Here is an 18,350-nt window from a genome sequence, read left to right on the forward strand (position 1 = left end):
CGTACGTACGCAGGTGGGGGTGTAAAAAAACGTACGCATGTGTATAGAGGGGGTCAGGCTTTGCAAGATTTTTGCGTACGTTCTAAATGGATGGCCCCTAATAAAGTCCATACAATAATTAAATCCATATCGTAATACAAACCATACAATAATAAAACCCATACAATAAATCCCATTCAGTAATAAACCCATACATTAATAAAACCCGTATAGTAATACAACCCATACAGTAATAAAGTCAATAGAGTAATAAACCCATACAGTAATAAAACCCACTCAGTAATAAAGTAAATAGAGTAATAAACCCATACAGTAATAAAACCCGTATAGTGATAAAACCCATACAGTAATAAAGTCATACAATACTAAACCCATATAGTAATAAAGTCAACACAGTAATAAACTTCAGAATGTAATGAACCCATACAGTATTGAAACCCATGTCGTAATGAAAACCATACAGTAATAAAACCCATATGATAATGAAGCCAATATGATAATGAATCCCATACAGTAATAAAACCATATAGTAATAAAACCCATATAGTAATAAATCCAATACAGTAATAAACCCATTCAGTAATAAGCCCACACAGTAATAAAGTCAATACAGTAATAAATCCATACAGCAATAAAGCCAATACAGTAATAAATCCATACAGTAATAAAACCCATACAGTAATAAATCTATTCAGTAATAAACCTATACAGTAATAAGCCCACACAGTAATAAAGTCAATACAGTAATAAACCTATACAATAATAAATCCATACATCCATGAAACCCATACAGTAATAAATCCATACAGTAATAAATCCATACAGTAATAAACCTATACAGTAATAAGCCCACACATTAATAAAGTCAATACAGTAATAAATCAATAGTAATAAATCCATAGTTATAAAGCCAATACAGTAATAAGCCCACACAGTAATAAAGTCAATACAGTAATAAACCTATACAGTAATAAGCCCACACAGTAATAAATTCATACAGTAATAAATCCATACAGTAATAAACCTATACAGTAATAAATCCATACATCCATGAAACCCATACAGTAATAAATCCATACAGTAATAAACCTATACAGTAATAAATCCATACAGTAATAAACCTATACAGTAATAAATCTATACAGTAATAAATCCATAAAGTAAGAAATCCATACAGTAATAAAACTATACAGTAATAAATCCATACAGTAATAAATCCATACAGTAATAATCCTATACAGTAATAATCCACACATCCATGAAACCCATACAGTAATAAATCCATACAGTAATAAACCTATACAGTAATAAATCCATACAGTAATAAACCTATACAGTAATAAATCCATACTGTAATAAACCTAAACAGTAATAAATCCATACATCCATGAAATCCATACAGTAATAAATCCATACAGTAATAAACCCATACAGTAATAAATCCATACAGTAAATAAATCCATAAGTAATAAATCCATACAAATAAATCCATACAGTAATAAATCCATACAGTAATAAGCCCACACAGTAATAAAATCAATACAGTAATAAACCCATACAGTAATAAATCCATACAGTAATAAGCCCACACAGTAATAAAGTCAATACAGTAATAAACCTATGCAGTAATAAATCCATACAGTAATAAGCCCACACAGTAATAAAGTCAATACAGTAATAAACCTATACAGTAATAAATCCATACAGTAATAAGCCCACACAGTAATAAAGTCAATACAGTAATAAACCCATACAGTAATAAATCCATACAGTAATAAATCCATGCAGTAATAAGCCCACACAGTAATAAAGTCAGTACAGTAATAAAGTAATAAAGTCAATACAGTAATAAAGTCAATACAGTAATAAATCCATACAGTAATAAATCCATACAGTTATAAAGCCAATACAGCAATAAATCCAATACAGTAATAAACATATACAGTAATAAGCCCACACAGTAATAAAGTCAATACAGTAATAAATCCATACAGTAATAAATCGATACAGTTACAAAGCCAATACAGCAATAAACCCACACAGTAATAAAGTCAATACAGTAATAAACCTATACAGTAATAAGTCCACACAGTAATAAAGTCAATACAGTAATAAACCTATACAGTAATAAGCCCACACGGTAATAAAGTCAATACAGTAACAAACCCATGCAGTAATAAGCCCACACAGTAATAAAGTTAATACAGTAATAAATCCATACAGCAATAAAGCCAATACAGTAAATAAATCCATACAGTAATAAAACCCATATAGTAATAAAACCATACAGTAATAAATCATATATTGTATTAAAACCCATATAGTACTAAACCAATACATTAGTAAAGCGCATACATCCATGAAACTAATTTAATAAAAAAAAACCACAGAAGAAATCCACGCAATAAAAAAACACATACAGTAACTTTGATCAAACAGGATCAAACACATCGCTTGTATTGGATGACTTGGCCCGAGGATGCAAGTAGACTCACCATGTGGTTTCTGGAAACGGCCATTTTCTTTTAACTTACCAAAAAATAGAAATGATTGGCTGTACGTGAGTAACATTGAATGTGGATGAAGAGTATCTTATACGAATATAATTATCGAAACTAAATGCGACGCACTGCATTCTCGTAAAAAATATTGAATTGTAATGCAAATACACTGTATATCAATTACATTTCTAGGATATCGAAGAGAACTTGTATATAAATGTTAAATCTTGAATGAGAATGTAAATATACTGCCGTTAAATGGAATTTATATGATATTGAATGAGAAACATCGGATGTAAATGCAAAATAATGCATAAAAAGACAATTTTAGTATAAGAATAGAAAATATCGCATATGAGTTGAAACGTTATAAAATAATGAAATGTAAATGGATATTGTGATTTTTTTCATTTTTTTTAAAATGTTGATTTTATTCAGTTTTCTAATGTCTGATAATTCTTAATTTTCTATGTGGATTTTTTTTTTTCAATTTTGGAACGTTTTGATAACCCATAGTTTTCAGTGTTGATTTTACTCAATTTTGGAACGTTTGATAACCCGTAGTTTTCTGTATTGATTTTATTCAATTTTCGAACGTTTGATAACCCATAGTTTTCTATATTGATTTAATTCAATTTTCGAACGTCTCGGATTCGGCCAATGTGGATATGTGAGAAAGCTTGCCAGTAGCTTCTCGAGGGTCAGTGGTTCTTTCTGGGATTTTCCCGGGTTCTTCCTCCACCATTAATACTGGCCGCCATACATAGCCTCTCTTGTGTTGAAAAATGGCGTTAAACCCCACAGCAACAATTATATCCTTGTACTTTGACTATGGTTCATTAGGCCATGAATCAACATTCGATTGCTTTAGGAATCTTCACTAGTTTTTTTCTTCTTTCCTTCCATCACACAAAGGTATAATCTAGCGAACGAGACTTTTTTTTAATATAAATTTTAATTTTTTTTGACCAATTCTGGTATTTTAAATACGCTTATGTTTTTTAATGTTTTAGTGGGGGTTGGGGGATGATGTAAACGAGAACTGATTGAAGAATTGAACAGATGACAGCTGTTTTAACTTAATTTAAACTGTAAACTAATATATTGATGTGATACATTGGGTTTGGGGGTTGATGTTAATAAAAAACCAAATTACAAAGATGGTATTCTGAACAAGAAATGGATACAGAGCGTATTCGGACAAATACGTAAAAAAAAAGTATAACTCTAAACGTCTTTGAACTTGTATTTTATAGATCAAATAGATTGCAAAGGTAATTCATATAACATTAGTATTAAACATGGGGCGCCCCATGCTTAACGTTACATGCAGTGTTACAGGGGAACGCATTGAAAAAGCATTAAGACCGTGTACATATTGGTGATAAATTTGAAAAATCATTCAAGGGTTTAAGCTGGTCTTTAATTGCGGTTATTTGTCATATTTAGTTTGAAGCCATAAGTCATCACATTAACCGGGTAATTTGTGTCCCCCTCTGCGGGGCCCCTTTATAATCCGTCGATAATTTACTTCATTTCTCCTCCCTGCTGGGACCCCCACTGGCATCAAAGCGAGAATTCCTTTGCTGATGGGGGAAATATATGAAAATACAATTTAGTCATTTTTCATCACTGACTGAAATTTTCAACTGCGAGGTCTTTATAACCTCTGGGCTTGGCAAATTATGGAGGAAAATGTCTGCTTTTTTATTACTATTTCTAGCGTTCGGCGGGGCTGTTAGCTCGCTTCAAAGATTATCGACTAGGAAAATGATTCAAGCAGACGAGAAGTGAAATCAGGCGAGAAAAGTGGGCCGCTCTTTCTCTGAATATTAATATGAAGTTTCTATACATCTCTTTTTCCTCTATCGTGCCATATAAACTTTGTCATGTACGCTGTGCCACCGTTTCTTTCCTAAGTGAAGTTGGTAACTTCTTTCTCACTTATTGTCTCGCCTGCCAAAAGTCAGAAACTCTTTTTTTGGGTGGTGGGGTGGTGGTGGTGGTTGTTTGTTTTCTTTTAACTGGTTTATTGCATTGCCTTTCAAATATCGGGAACTCGTGTTTTAATTCAGTGACTTTGGTTGTAGTATTGCCGGGACCGCTACGGTGGCCTAAGTGGTTAGAGCGTCCGCCTCTGATGCGGGAGGTCGCGGTTTTCAAACCCCGGCCGAGTCATATCAAAGACATAATAAAAAATGGTACTAGCAGCTGCCTCGCTAGGCGCTCAGCATTAAGAGATTAGTGTTAGGACTGGTCGGCCTGGTGTCAGGATATTGTGACTGGGTGGGACATGATGCCATATGTCTGCGTCATGATGTGCCACACTGCAGACACCGTAGCGATATGATTGAAAATTTGATGTTGTTGTTGTTGTGGGGTTTAACGCCATTTTTCAGCACACGATAGGCTATAAATGGCGGCCAGTATTAACGGTGGAGGAAGAACCCGGGAAAACACCGGAAAGAACCACCGACCCACGAGAAGCTACTAGCAAGCTTTCTCACATACCAACATTGGCTGAATCCTAGACTCGAACCGCCGCAGACAGAGGTGAGATGGCAGTGATCCGTAACGAAGATCGCTTTAGACCACTCGGCCACTCGGGGCCCCTTGAAAATTTGTTAAAGCTACGCTTTAAAAAAAATCCAATTCTAATACTTCCTGCGAAGGCTGTCACCACAGAGCCAACAGCCTGTAAACATGTTTGGTACAACCTTTAAACTTGGTTGGTACAAGCTTTAAACTTGGTTGGTACAACCTGGAAATAATCCTTAAATTTTTAAAATCATGATTAATTATTTTGTTGAAAATTTATTTTTATGAAAAAAGCCTTCATTGTGTTGTAAAAGGCCTTGAATGCTTTATAAAAGGCATTGAATATGTTATAAAAGGCATTGGATATGTTATAAAAGTCCTTGAATGCGTTATAAAAGACCTTGAATGCGTTATAAAATGCATTGAATATGTTATAAAGGGCATTGTATGTGTTATAAAATGACTTGAATGCGTTATAAAAGGCCTTGAATGCGTTATAAAGGCCTTAACGATGTTATCAATGGCCCTGAATGCGTTATAAAAGGCATTAAATATGTTATAAAAGGCATTGAATATGTTGTAAAAGACCTTGAATGCGTTATAAAAGGCCTTGAATGCGTTATAAAGGCCTTGAAAATGTTATCAATGGCCTTGAATATGTTATCAAAAGCCTTGAATGCGTTAAAAAAAGGCTTTGAATACGTCATCAAACGCATGAATGTGTTATAAAAGGCCTTTGATGCGTTATAAAATGTGTTATAAAAGACATTGAATATGTTATAAAAGGCCTTGAATGTTATAAAAGGCACTGAATATGCTATGAAAGGGTTTCAATTTGTTATCAGAGGCCTTGAAGAAGTTATAAAAGGCATTGAATATGTTATAAGAGGCGTTTGATGTGTTATGAAAGGCCTTGAATATGTTGTAAAAGGCATTGAATGTGTTATAAAAGGCACTGGATAAAATATGATGGACTAAAGGACAACAGCAGTTACTGGATGGAGTGGTGTCCCTTTGTTGTATTGGGCCCTATGGATGCCATAATAATAACATAAAATTTCAATTCTGTGATAAAATTCCTTGAAAACCTTTGGAAGTGCTTGAAAATGTCTTGAAAAGCATCTCTTTTGGATTGTAGGAACCATATTTAGAGATCGACCAGTACAATTTTGGAAGGGAGACGGGTTAGGATTAGGGAGTGGGGTGAAGGGAGTGGGGTGAAGTTGTCGCCATAGTAAATGTTATCTTCTATTGTTTCTATTCTTAAGTTCCTGCCTGCAGATAACTTGAAAAATTATTCTTTGATTTATTGAGGAAAAGTATTTTTGTTTCTGTCAAAAATGTTAGTTGATAAACAAAAATAGTATCTTGAGATAAAAGAACAATATTTGATTGGAAATGAAAAGCTTCCAACGTTTTGTACAATTATAGATATCATGTTTGTTCCCTGATGTGCCAGGAGTCCCTTTCTAACCTGTATGATGTTACATGTAGCACCCTGATGTGACAGGAGTTCGAGTCTCTCCTGTATAATTTTGGAATCCTTATATGCCAGGAGTTTTAGTCTCACCTTTATTACGTTAAAATACAGCTATGCCATGAAATCGAGTCTCACCTTTTTAGTGTTAATATACTGATATGCCAGGAGTTCAGGTCTCACCTTTATAATGTTAATATACTGATATGCCAGGAGTTCAAGTCTCACTTTTATAATGTTAATATACTGATGTCAGTCGTTCAGGTCTCACCTTTATAATGTTAATATACTGATATGCCAGGAGTTCAAGTCTCACCTTTATAATGTTAATATACTGATATGTCAGAAGTCCAAGTCTCTCCTGCATAAGCAAAATTATAACGCCATTCACGGGAGGGACACGTGGTTCCGATGAAGACTTCGTTTTTATGGGGGTTTTTTTGGGTGCTGATGCTTGTAGCTTGTAAATAGAAACAAACAAAATACACCTTGACTACAATGGTAGAGTGGTTAACAGCATTACACTGTTAAGCCGACGTATACGTTGTCTTAATTGTTTTCGTCACACTAGTTGTATAGTCGTCGTCGTCGTTATTATCAACGTGGACGGTGTTTTGTTGCTGTCCTTGTTTTGATACTGCTGTCGTCGTAGTTGTTGTTAATAACAATGATGATATATAACGCTGACCATAAACGAATAATTTCAGAGATACAAACAACGACATCCGGGCAGTCATATGGTTCACCGGCCAAGGCTTAGTCGTACTTAGAACAAGGAATGTACATACCGTTTCAGTTTTTAGGCGTATCGTTTACGCTTAAAATCATGCAACCGGCAGAATTTTCTATTACAGACGAAATCAGAGTTAAACAACTCTTGGTACATCAGTGATTTTTGAAAGAAATATAGTAGCTAATAATATCGCTAGACAACATGCCATGAAAATTAATTTAAAGGTAGATCAACAGGCAGTCCAAGTTAGGCATGATATCTAAACTTTCTGCATTACACTGCAATGGACAAGAAACATTAATTATTGTGAAATGAAATCGTTTCAAAACTTTGCCAAATCAGAGGCATGCCGTTTGATGTTATTGACGTTTTCATGTTGAATAGTCAAAGTTAAGTCACCAAAACTAATGTGTACCATAAACATAATATAACTCATGTTTGGCAATACATTTAACTTAGAGTGAGTCTTCTCTAATCCAATTTACTTTGGGGAAGGGCAAAGTCTTATCATGTACCTCTCTCTCTCTCTCTCTCTCTCTCTCTCTCTCTATATATATATATATATATATATATATAATGTGTGTGTGTGTATCTTTCCAAGAAATTATATTAGCGCCCCCTTACGATCTTATATATAACTGTATGTGCATATTAGCAATGCAAAAGTACAGAAATAGGTTTCGATGATGTTGATATTTTTGTGTCGTTACAGCTTATTACATCGACACCCTTGTATAGCGGTATACACGATACAACCTTATGTTAAAATAACCGTAATTGTATACATTTATAACTGAAACTCGATAGCATTGCAAGAGTTATTGACTGGACTATTATTTTCGTTCATTTTGTATCAGTTTTCGTTTCAATGTCTTATTACGACTTACTTTGATAATGGAGTGTACTTTCATTTATTCTGCGGAGCCCCGGGTGATCGGGTGGTTGAAAGCGCTTGCCGTTACTGATCTCTGTCATCACACTTCAGTCTGCATGGGTTCAAGTCTCGAACTCGGCCAATGTGGATATGTGAGAAAGCATGCCAGGAGCTTCCGGTGGGTCGGCGGTTCTTACTGTAATTTCCCGTGTTCTTCCTCCGCCAGTTATACTGGCCGCCATGTATAGCCTACCATGCGCTGAAAAATGGCGTCAAAACCCCCGAACAACAACATTTATTTAGGTAAATGCAAAACAAGCAAAAGCAAATGGTACTGAACTGTGGTAACAAATTAAAAGTAATGATTTGTCTTTTACATGCAAAGAAGAATGGAACATCAATAGCGATACTTATCGTATCGGGATCTATGTTTAGTATCGCGATATCAGACGTGATATATACCCCTAGTGTATATTATTTTAAATAATACGTGTCAAAAAAGGCAATGATACGTCACAATAACTTTTTCAGACTTGGAAACATGACAGTCCTACTTTTCTGTTTTTTAGACATTCCTAAAGAGACCCAGCCCCCAAGTGTAGAGCAGCCTATCATACAAGAGGACGATGACGACGACGCTGATATCATCCCACTCTATTGTGCTATTTTAGGAGCAGTTGTTGTAGGTCTACTTGGATACGTGGTCTTCAAAAATTACCGTCGAATGAAGGCTAAAGCACGTCATAGTGGTCACGATCCGCACGACGATGTTGAATATTCAAAAGCGTCGGGAGGCGACAGTGGAGTTTTCGTTGATGCTGATGCTCCAGTAAAAATAAATTGTAAGTATGATGAAATTGATGGGGGAAGGGGGTTCGGGTGCACATAGTTTGGAGACTTTGGAAAGAATTATCAAAAGCTAAAAGTTGGAGGGGGGCAAATCGGGTTGTTCAGGTGTGGATGTTTTATTTCTTCTATTTATTAAAATGTATTTAATTATGTGTTAAGTAAACATAAACAGCTGTGTGTATTGTGCGGTCTGTTGTCGTAAGCATTCGATTTTCTTAATGATGTAGTGCACGAAAGACTTTCTGTTTTGATTTCTGAGCAGTTGGTTGAAATTTAAAGCTGCCCGAGTTTATCAAAAACTCGCTTAACGTAAGATGTTGAGATTAGGAATTAGAAATGCATACTGCACCGACGGGTCGATTGAAACTGTTTATTTGAAAGCATTTCTACGACATGTAGCAATAACTCTGAACTAAATTAGCATCATTACAACGACATGTAGCAACGAATATGACATAAGTTAGCATCATTACAACGACATGTAGCAACGATTATGACATAAGTTAGCATCATTACGACATCTAGATACACCTCTGACCTAAATTAACATCATTACAACGACATGCAGCAACGAATATGATATAAATTAGCATCATTGCAACGACATGTAGCAACGAATATGACATGGCTATTGTACAGCATGGCTATTTGTGCACACGGTACTCAAACAATTCAAGTATTTTTGTTATAAATGCAACGGTTAGAAAACTCAAATAGTTAAGGAATTATTTATGTAAATGTTGTGGTTAGAAAGCTTGGAGTCCGTAGCTTATTAAAATATCGTTTCTAATTGTAGTCGCTCAATTGCCCTTAGATTGTACACCACCCACCCCAAAAACTCAAAGTAAATTCATACGCAGATAGGCACACAAATGCACACACACACACACACTTACATGCACACACACACTTACATGCACACACACACACACTCACACACACACACACACACACATGTACACACTGGTATTATGAGTGGTTGATTACTATGTGTAATGATCTTGTTTATGTTTAAAAAAAAGATTTTAGAAGAAAGAACAAGAAATAAAAAGGCTGTTACTGAGAGTAGATTGTATGCCTTTAAACCGCGAGAATCTCGGGTCCTCCTATAAGTTGCCTCTGCAGTCAAATGAAAGAATTTCAATTGCCTTTGTGCGTCTCATGATAATGGACTACATTTTCCCCATCGGTGTTGATTAATGTACCGTACCTCGCAGATGTGTTTGTTCTGTATTCACTGAAGCTCCCTCCTGCCATCGTATTATGTTGTGTAATGATGGGAAACGATTACTTTGGAAGTTAATATTAACAGCACACACTGAAATTATAAACGAATTCAGGCAATTTAGCATCGTTTTCCTCCTTTAATTTTTCCCCAATACAAAGACGATATAATTCGGAAGCAACGTTTTTAAATTCCTCAGATGTGCGATCAACAGATATCAATGACTTCTTTATTTTGCAGACATTAAAGTATTATTTCAAACAAATTATCAACAAGTAATTCTTTTCATCTTCTCTTTTCTAAAGTTCATTGAGTTTGATTGTTGCTTTTATCAACTGAAGCTACAGTCTTGCTCATTTACTTAAAAGTTACAATTTATGTAATTTACTTAAAAGCTTTATCTTTGGTCATTTACTTTAAAGCTTTATCCTTGGTCATTTACTTTAAAGCTACAGTCTTGGTCATTTACTTAAAAGCTACAGCCTTGGTCATTTACTTAAAAGCTACAGCCCTAGTCATTTACTTAAAAGCTGCAGTCTTGGTCGTTTACTTTAAAGCTACAGCCTTGGTCATTTACTTAAAAGCTTTATCCTTGGTCATTTACTTTAAAGCTACAGTCTTGGTCATTTACATAAAACCTACAGTCTTGGTCATTTACTTAAAAGCTACAGTCTTGGTCATTTACATAAAAGCTACAGTCTTGGTCATTTACTTAAAAGCTACAGTCTTGGTCATTTACATAAAAGCTACAGTCTTGGTCATTTACATAAAAGCTACAGTCTTGGTCATTTACATAAAAGCTACAGTCTTGGTCATTTACTTAAAAGCTACAGTCTTGGTCATTTACTTAAAAGCTACAGCCTTGGTCATTTACTTAAAAGCTACAGCCCTAGTCATTTACTTAAAAGCTGCAGTCTTGGTCGTTTACTTTAAAGCTACAGCCTTGGTCATTTACTTAAAAGCTTTATCCTTGGTCATTTACTTTAAAGCTACAGTCTTGGTCATTTACATAAAACCTACAGTCTTGGTCATTTACTTAAAAGCTACAGTCTTGGTCATTTACATAAAAGCTACAGTCTTGGTCATTTACTTAAAAGCTACAGTCTTGGTCATTTACATAAAAGCTACAGTCTTGGTCATTTACATAAAAGCTACAGTCTTGGTCATTTACATAAAAGCTACAGTCTTGGTCATTTACATAAAAGCTACAGCCTTGGTCATTTACTTGAAAGCTACAGCCTTGGTCATTTACTTAAAAGCTACAGTCTTGGTCATTTACACAAAAGATACAGCCTTGGTCATTTACATAAAAGCTACAGTCTTGGTCATTTACATAAAAGCTACAGCCTTGGTCATTTACATAAAAGCTACAGTCTTGGTCATTTACATAAAAGCTACAGTCTTGGTCATTTACATAAAAGCTACAGTCTTGGTCATTTACATAAAAGCTACAGTCTTGGTCATTTACTTAAAAGCTACAGTCTTGGTCATTTACATAAAAGCTACAGTCTTGGTCATTTACTTAAAAGCTACAGTCTTGGTCATTTACATAAAAGCTACAGTCTTGGTCATTTACATAAAAGCTACAGTCTTGGTCATTTACATAAAAGCTACAGTCTTGGTCATTTACTTAAAAGCTACAGCCTTGGTCATTTACTTGAAAGCTACAGCCTTGGTCATTTACTTAAAAGCTACAGTCTTGGTCATTTACATAAAAGCTACAGCCTTGGTCATTTACATAAAAGCTACAGTCTTGGTCATTTACATAAAAGCTACAGTCTTGGTCATTTACATAAAAGCTACAGTCTTGGTCATTTACATAAAAGCTACAGTCTTGGTCATTTACTTAAAAGCTACAGTCTTGGTCATTTACATAAAAGCTACAGTCTTGGTCATTTACATAAAAGCTACAGTCTTGGTCATTTACATAAAAGCTACAGTCTTGGTCATTTACATAAAAGCTACAGTCTTGGTCATTTACATAAAAGCTACAGTCTTGGTCATTTACTTAAAAGCTACAGCCTTGGTCATTTACTTGAAAGCTACAGCCTTGGTCATTTACTTAAAAGCTACAGTCTTGGTAATTTACTTCAAAGTTACAGATTAGATTCGGTCAGTAATAAATACAAACACCCCTGGCTCATTTCGATAGCTAGTTGTATTGTATTTCCCCAAGCTGACGCTGATTATTACTCCATGTAAAACAACGTACCTACAAATATTCATGTTATCCCCAAGCTGACGCTGAGTATTATGCCATGTAAAACAACGTACCTACAAACATTCATGTTATCCCCAAGCTGACGCTGATTATTATGCCATGTAAAACAACGTACCTACAATCGTCCATGTTATTCCCTTCCTGTAAAAAGTCACCGTCTTACATGTCACTACATGATAAATTAACTGGATAGCATAGTGTGGTATTCGATCTATCTATGTAATTATCTGTCTGTCTATACATACATACATACATGCATGCATGCATGCATGCGTGCGTGCGTGCATGCATACATACATACTGTACGAACACACACACACAAATATATATATATATATATATATATATATATATATATATATATATATATATATATATATATATATATATGACATAATTTGCTTTGCATAGTCATGTTTAATGACAAATGCCGTAGTATATTAAAGAAATCCGAGTTAAATATGAAAATGCTTTTGAAATCGTATTTACATCCACATTTTGAAATCGTATTTACATCCACATATTTACCAACCTTCTCGCAGTCAGTTTGATGTGGTTGCAAATATACGGAAATTATGTCTCAACTTAATGGGCCATTTCAATCTGTGCTTTCTTGGCCGATCTCTCTTAAATTGGTTTTGCAGGCAGAATAAAACATTTGTATACCTAACACTGGTGTACGAATTACAGCACTTGTACATGAATATACCTAACACTGGTTTACGAGTTACAACACTGATACATTTATGTGCTAAAATATTTACGTCACCTGACGAGACGGACGGACAAACTGTTTGAAATTAATTGACAACAATAACTTGTACACCTAGTATTTTTTCGCACAAATTTCATACCATCGTGTCTTTCCATAATAGATACATTGGAGACTGGTATTTACATTTATTGACATATTTCAGACAACATGAGTATATATGTACATTTGTTGATATATTTCAGACAACAGGTGTATAGATGTACATTTATTGACATATTTCAGACAAAGTGTAGATTTAGATGTATTGACATATTTTGGACGACGGGTGTGTAGATGTAAATGTATCCATTTAATCATTTCACATGTATGTAGATGTTGATTATTGACATAATCATTTCAGCTGACATGTGTGTCGATGTAGATGTATTGACATATACATTGAAGACCACAGGTGTATAGATATAGACTGTTGACATAATCATTTCAAACGACAAGGGTGTCGATGTAGATTATTGACATTAATTTCAAACGACAGGTATGTTGATGTAGATTATTGACATTAATTTCAAACGACAGGTATGTTGATGTAGATTATTGACATAAGCATTTCAGATGACACGAGTGTCGTTGTAGATTATTGATATAATCATTTCAGAGTTACGAGTTACAACACTGATACATTTATGTGCTAAAATATACACGAGTGTAGATGTAGGCTGTTGACATAACCAAGGTGTGTCAATGCAAATTATTGACATAATTATTTCAGGTGACAGGAATGTAGATGTAGATTATTGATATAATCATTTCAGGTGACAGGTGTGTAGATGTAGATTATTTACATAATCATTTCAAGAAATAAGTGTGTCGATGTAAATTATTGGCATAATCATTTCAGGTGACAGGTATGTCGATGTAGATTATTGACATAATCATTCAGGTGACAGTTATGTCGATGTAGATTATTGACATAATCATTCAGGTGACAGGCATGTCGATGTAGATTATTGACATAATCATTCAGGTGACAGTTATGTCGATGTAGATTATTGACATAATCATTCAGGTGACAGGTATGTCGATGTAGATTATTGACATAATCAGATGTATACTTGTAGATTTTTGACAATTATTTCAGACGATAGTTGTGTCGACGTAGATTATTGACATAATCATTTCAGACGATAAGTGTATAGATGTAGATTAGTGACATAATTATTTCAAACGACAAGGTTGTTGCCGTTGATTATTGACACGATCATTGCAGGTGACACGTGTGTAGATGTAGATTATTTACATATTTCAGACGACAGGTGTGTACATGTAGATGTATTAACATATTCATTTCAAACTTGAGCATGAATATCTCTGACTGGCAAGCTGGAGCAACAGGCACGTAATCTTGACATTTCAGTATTCATACATCGGATTTCAGTTGACCCCATCAGTAAACATAGATATCACTCATAATCATTTGACCCCATTAGTAAACATAAATGTCGCTCATAATCATTTGACCCCATTTGTAAACATAGATGTCGCTCATAATCATTTGACCCCATTAGTAAACATATATGTCGCTCATAATCATTTGACCCCATTAGCAAACATAGATGTCGCTCATAATCAGATTCATCCAATGTATTCGTGCTATATTGAGGATATCTGTTTTGGAACAAAAAAGGAAATATTTCACGAATGAAGTCGATACACTGTAATGTTACGAGCGATGACTTGAAGATGTTTCCATTTATCTAGTGAAATAACTCCTTATATCTACTCAGAGAAAGGGTTATTTTAATTTTGTAATATATGTTTAAAGGCAAAAACCTTAAATTTGCATGGAATTTTTTTTCTTCTCTATTCTGTCTCATTGCAATGAAAGGCTACACTACTAAAACGAACCTCCGGAATTTTGTCAATAATTTTTGGACACGATTTTGACAAATATAGTGTATAGATAATGCTTCAGTTTGTGTATTTTGTAAATTAATTCACGTTTGCGTGCAAAAATGAATAGCTTTTATTTTCGTTAACACATTTATGCACGGCTGGATACATTAAACATTGCAACAACACTTTTGGGGCGGGAGCCCTGTAACAATGTGAGAGAATACGCAAAAGGAATTCAGAGTGTAACCCCGTTAAACACAGCTATTAATAACTATGAGTTACTTGTAAGGATTTTGGTTGCTGTTTTTGTTAATGTCTGCGTTCAGATCTTAATGTTTCTGTATAGGCAGTTTATTTTAGTAGCACACTAATTTGGGTTGTTTCAAATTTCAGTTTGCAATCGACACTAACCAATGTCATTAATCCATCTTTTTCAGACAGGAACTTATTTTTATTTATTACTATATGTAATAAAGAGTTTTCTTAAAAATGTATTTTCATTTGTCATTGTGTGTATCAGGTACGCTATAATTAAAATGTGTACCATTTGCCATTGAGTCTACTTAAAAATGTGTACCATTTGTCATTGAGTCTATCAGGTACACTATACTTAAAAATGTGACGGCGTCTTTTCTTTGATTACCTAATCTAGAGGGTCAGCGGTGTTGCCGTACTTTAAGATATATTAATACTGATGGAGAGAGAGAGAGGTGGAATATACATAAATATGGAATTACACTGAGAAGAACATACACAAAGGTAGGTGTACTTCCTAAATGGGAAAAGTAGTTCCAAAAGGGATCTTGCCACTCAGGGACAGTCAGGAATCAGCCTAAAGTTTGTATCGGATTTTACATATATACTATTTTAGTAATCAGTCTAAAGCTTGTATCAAAATATACAATGACATTATCAATAGCAAGAAATTAATGTTTCAAGTACTAAACAGGTAGTGCAAAAGTTGGACGAAAAACTTAACAGAAATACTCCCGTTTCTTAGGAAATGGACGATATCATATGGCGAGATTGATGATGTAAAGCTCATTTCGTGTTATATTTATCAGCGTTGTCCAGAAACGTTTGGTTGAATCGTCATTTGGATGTATCTATGTATTATACAGACCTGCCAACCCTCACGATTTTGGCGTGAATTTCACGACCCTCGATAGCGATCTACGGATTCAAGCCGCATGCAAAAACATCACTAATTCCCAAATTTATTTTGGCTTAAATCAGGAATAAAATAACTTTTATTCCATTAAGTGCTAGTCATGAGATCATCAGTGGTCACTGATGCCAATAATGGTTCTCTACTGTTAGTAGCGATCTTAGCAGACCTATATCCAATTGTTATAGCTTGCCCTGTAGCAAGCATTTTGAAGCATTTAATCTATATTTAGAACAGAAATTGTACAGATACCCGTGAAGAAAACTGGGGTCCAGCTGGAATTTTCTTTCTTAAAATGGCACAAGTACATATTCGTACTAACTGTTGTTTTTTTTATATAAATAAAACCACTAAATGAAGACAGCTTTTTCAAGTACAGTAATTTCTTTTAGGTATTGAAAAATTAGCATATATCGTAATTTGCTTGAGTTCATATTTTTCCACGCATGCGCCGACACATCTGTTCGACTACTCATCTTCTGGATTAATAACATTTCATAATTAAGTTTTACTACACTTAAAATGTTTCCACCGACTAAGAAAACGAAATGTATTCCACAAAATATGAAGTACAGATTGGAATACACCAACAATTGGCCATGCATTTAGCCATCAAACATCGATGTTCATTATGCACTTTTTGCACACGGTGTTCCACGAATTATTTTTTTTAATTGACAATGTGCACGGTGGCTCGTATCGTTGCTTGCAATTTAGTTGTCATACATGTACTATATAAAGATATTATTATATAGAACATGTATGACAACTAAATTGCAAGCAGCGATGCGAGCCACTGTGGGCATGTGAGAGAGACAATGTGAAAAAGCACACAGTTAGCTAAAAACACATATAGATTGGAAAATTATGAGCACCAGCAGATTTCAGCTCTGGAATACCTGAAGGACACACGTTACTAATTATATGGAAAATTGGGAACCAGCCTGGAAATGGGTGAACACAAAATAGAGTATATATGGGTATCTTTGTTGTAACTGAAACAAATTAGAGACATTGTTTTCTTGGTGGAACTTCGGTCTTTTAACAGTCTTGAGCTTAGAACACTCATTACTCAAATTCGCACCTGACTCTTTGGTGCGGATATGATAGCACATGTTTCAAACACACGTAGGTCCAGAAAATGCCGCGGCTCATATCCTTGTCTCTACAATGAAGCTGTCACCCAGAGTTTCATCTTTACTAATAAATATAGGTTTAATCATGGGCACTCAGAAATTTAAAGTTATTGATTTTTTTAATATCAAGGTGTTTGCATAGGTTTATGTCATGGGAACTGTATTAGGACCGTGAATCCTGAAGCCACCTATTCACACCTACTAAAGTCCTGCAAGCTACCAATGCTGAAGCCTTCTTTGTGAATTTTCTTGTTGAACATAACCTGCCTTTTTATGTTTGAGATCAGCAACAGTGACAGTGAAAGAGTATTTTCTATCGTGAGGAAATATAAGACAGTCTTTGTTTAGGGCCTCCTTAGGTGCTGACCATTTGCAACAAATTTAGTCACCAAAATCACCCACCAGGCAAGAAGCATGAACAGTTTTGAAAACAAATTTACCATAGCCCAACTTATTTTGGCAGACATTTTCTGTAGTTATTTAAACAAATTCTGGATAGATTATAATTGGACATATTTCCATATATGATGCAGTCGTAGTCAGTCTGTGGTAGTATACATCCAGAAAAAGTTTAAGCGACTGGAGAGGAAGAAAGTTTGTAAGTGTATATATGTATATATGTATGCGTGACGGTAAGCAACGGGTAAGGAGGAGAAAAACACCATAGAAATATTAATATCTGAGGAGAGCATGCATATGTAATCTCGTGAGCGAGAAAATTAACAATTATCAAGAATAATATGCAAAAGAAAATGCAAGCATCTTGGAAGAACTGCAATTATTATATACACTTGACATGCGGCATTTAAACGAAATGTCTCTTCTTCGCAACAACGGGAGTCTAACAGTTGTAAATAGTATGGATGGAAGTAAAACACGTGACGAGTCTATTGAGTTAATCTAATCTACACGCATATTTCCATATAGGTTTGAATTAATTTTTGTTCTTCGGTACATCAGTTCTAATCCTTCTGCCACCAAATGTCAATTTTGTTTTATCAGCCTTGTATCACCGTCTCC

General features: G+C 34.7%; 1 protein-coding gene across 1 annotated transcript in view; it reads left to right on the forward strand.

Annotated features, from left to right (window-relative positions):
- Window positions 1-18,350, forward strand: part of LOC149790213 (tumor necrosis factor receptor superfamily member 16-like) — a 75,860-nt gene that overhangs the window by 51,731 nt on the left and 5,779 nt on the right. Inside the window, exon 3 of the mRNA XM_089972229.1 lies at window positions 8,693-8,965. Coding sequence (XP_089828355.1) covers window positions 8,693-8,965 — 273 coding nt within the window. The remainder of the gene's footprint in view (window positions 1-8,692; window positions 8,966-18,350) is intronic.

Source organism: Sinohyriopsis cumingii, chromosome 10, assembly GCF_028554795.1.
Source record: "Sinohyriopsis cumingii isolate HCF-2022 chromosome 10, ASM2855479v2, whole genome shotgun sequence".
Lineage (NCBI taxonomy): Eukaryota > Metazoa > Mollusca > Bivalvia > Unionida > Unionidae > Sinohyriopsis > Sinohyriopsis cumingii.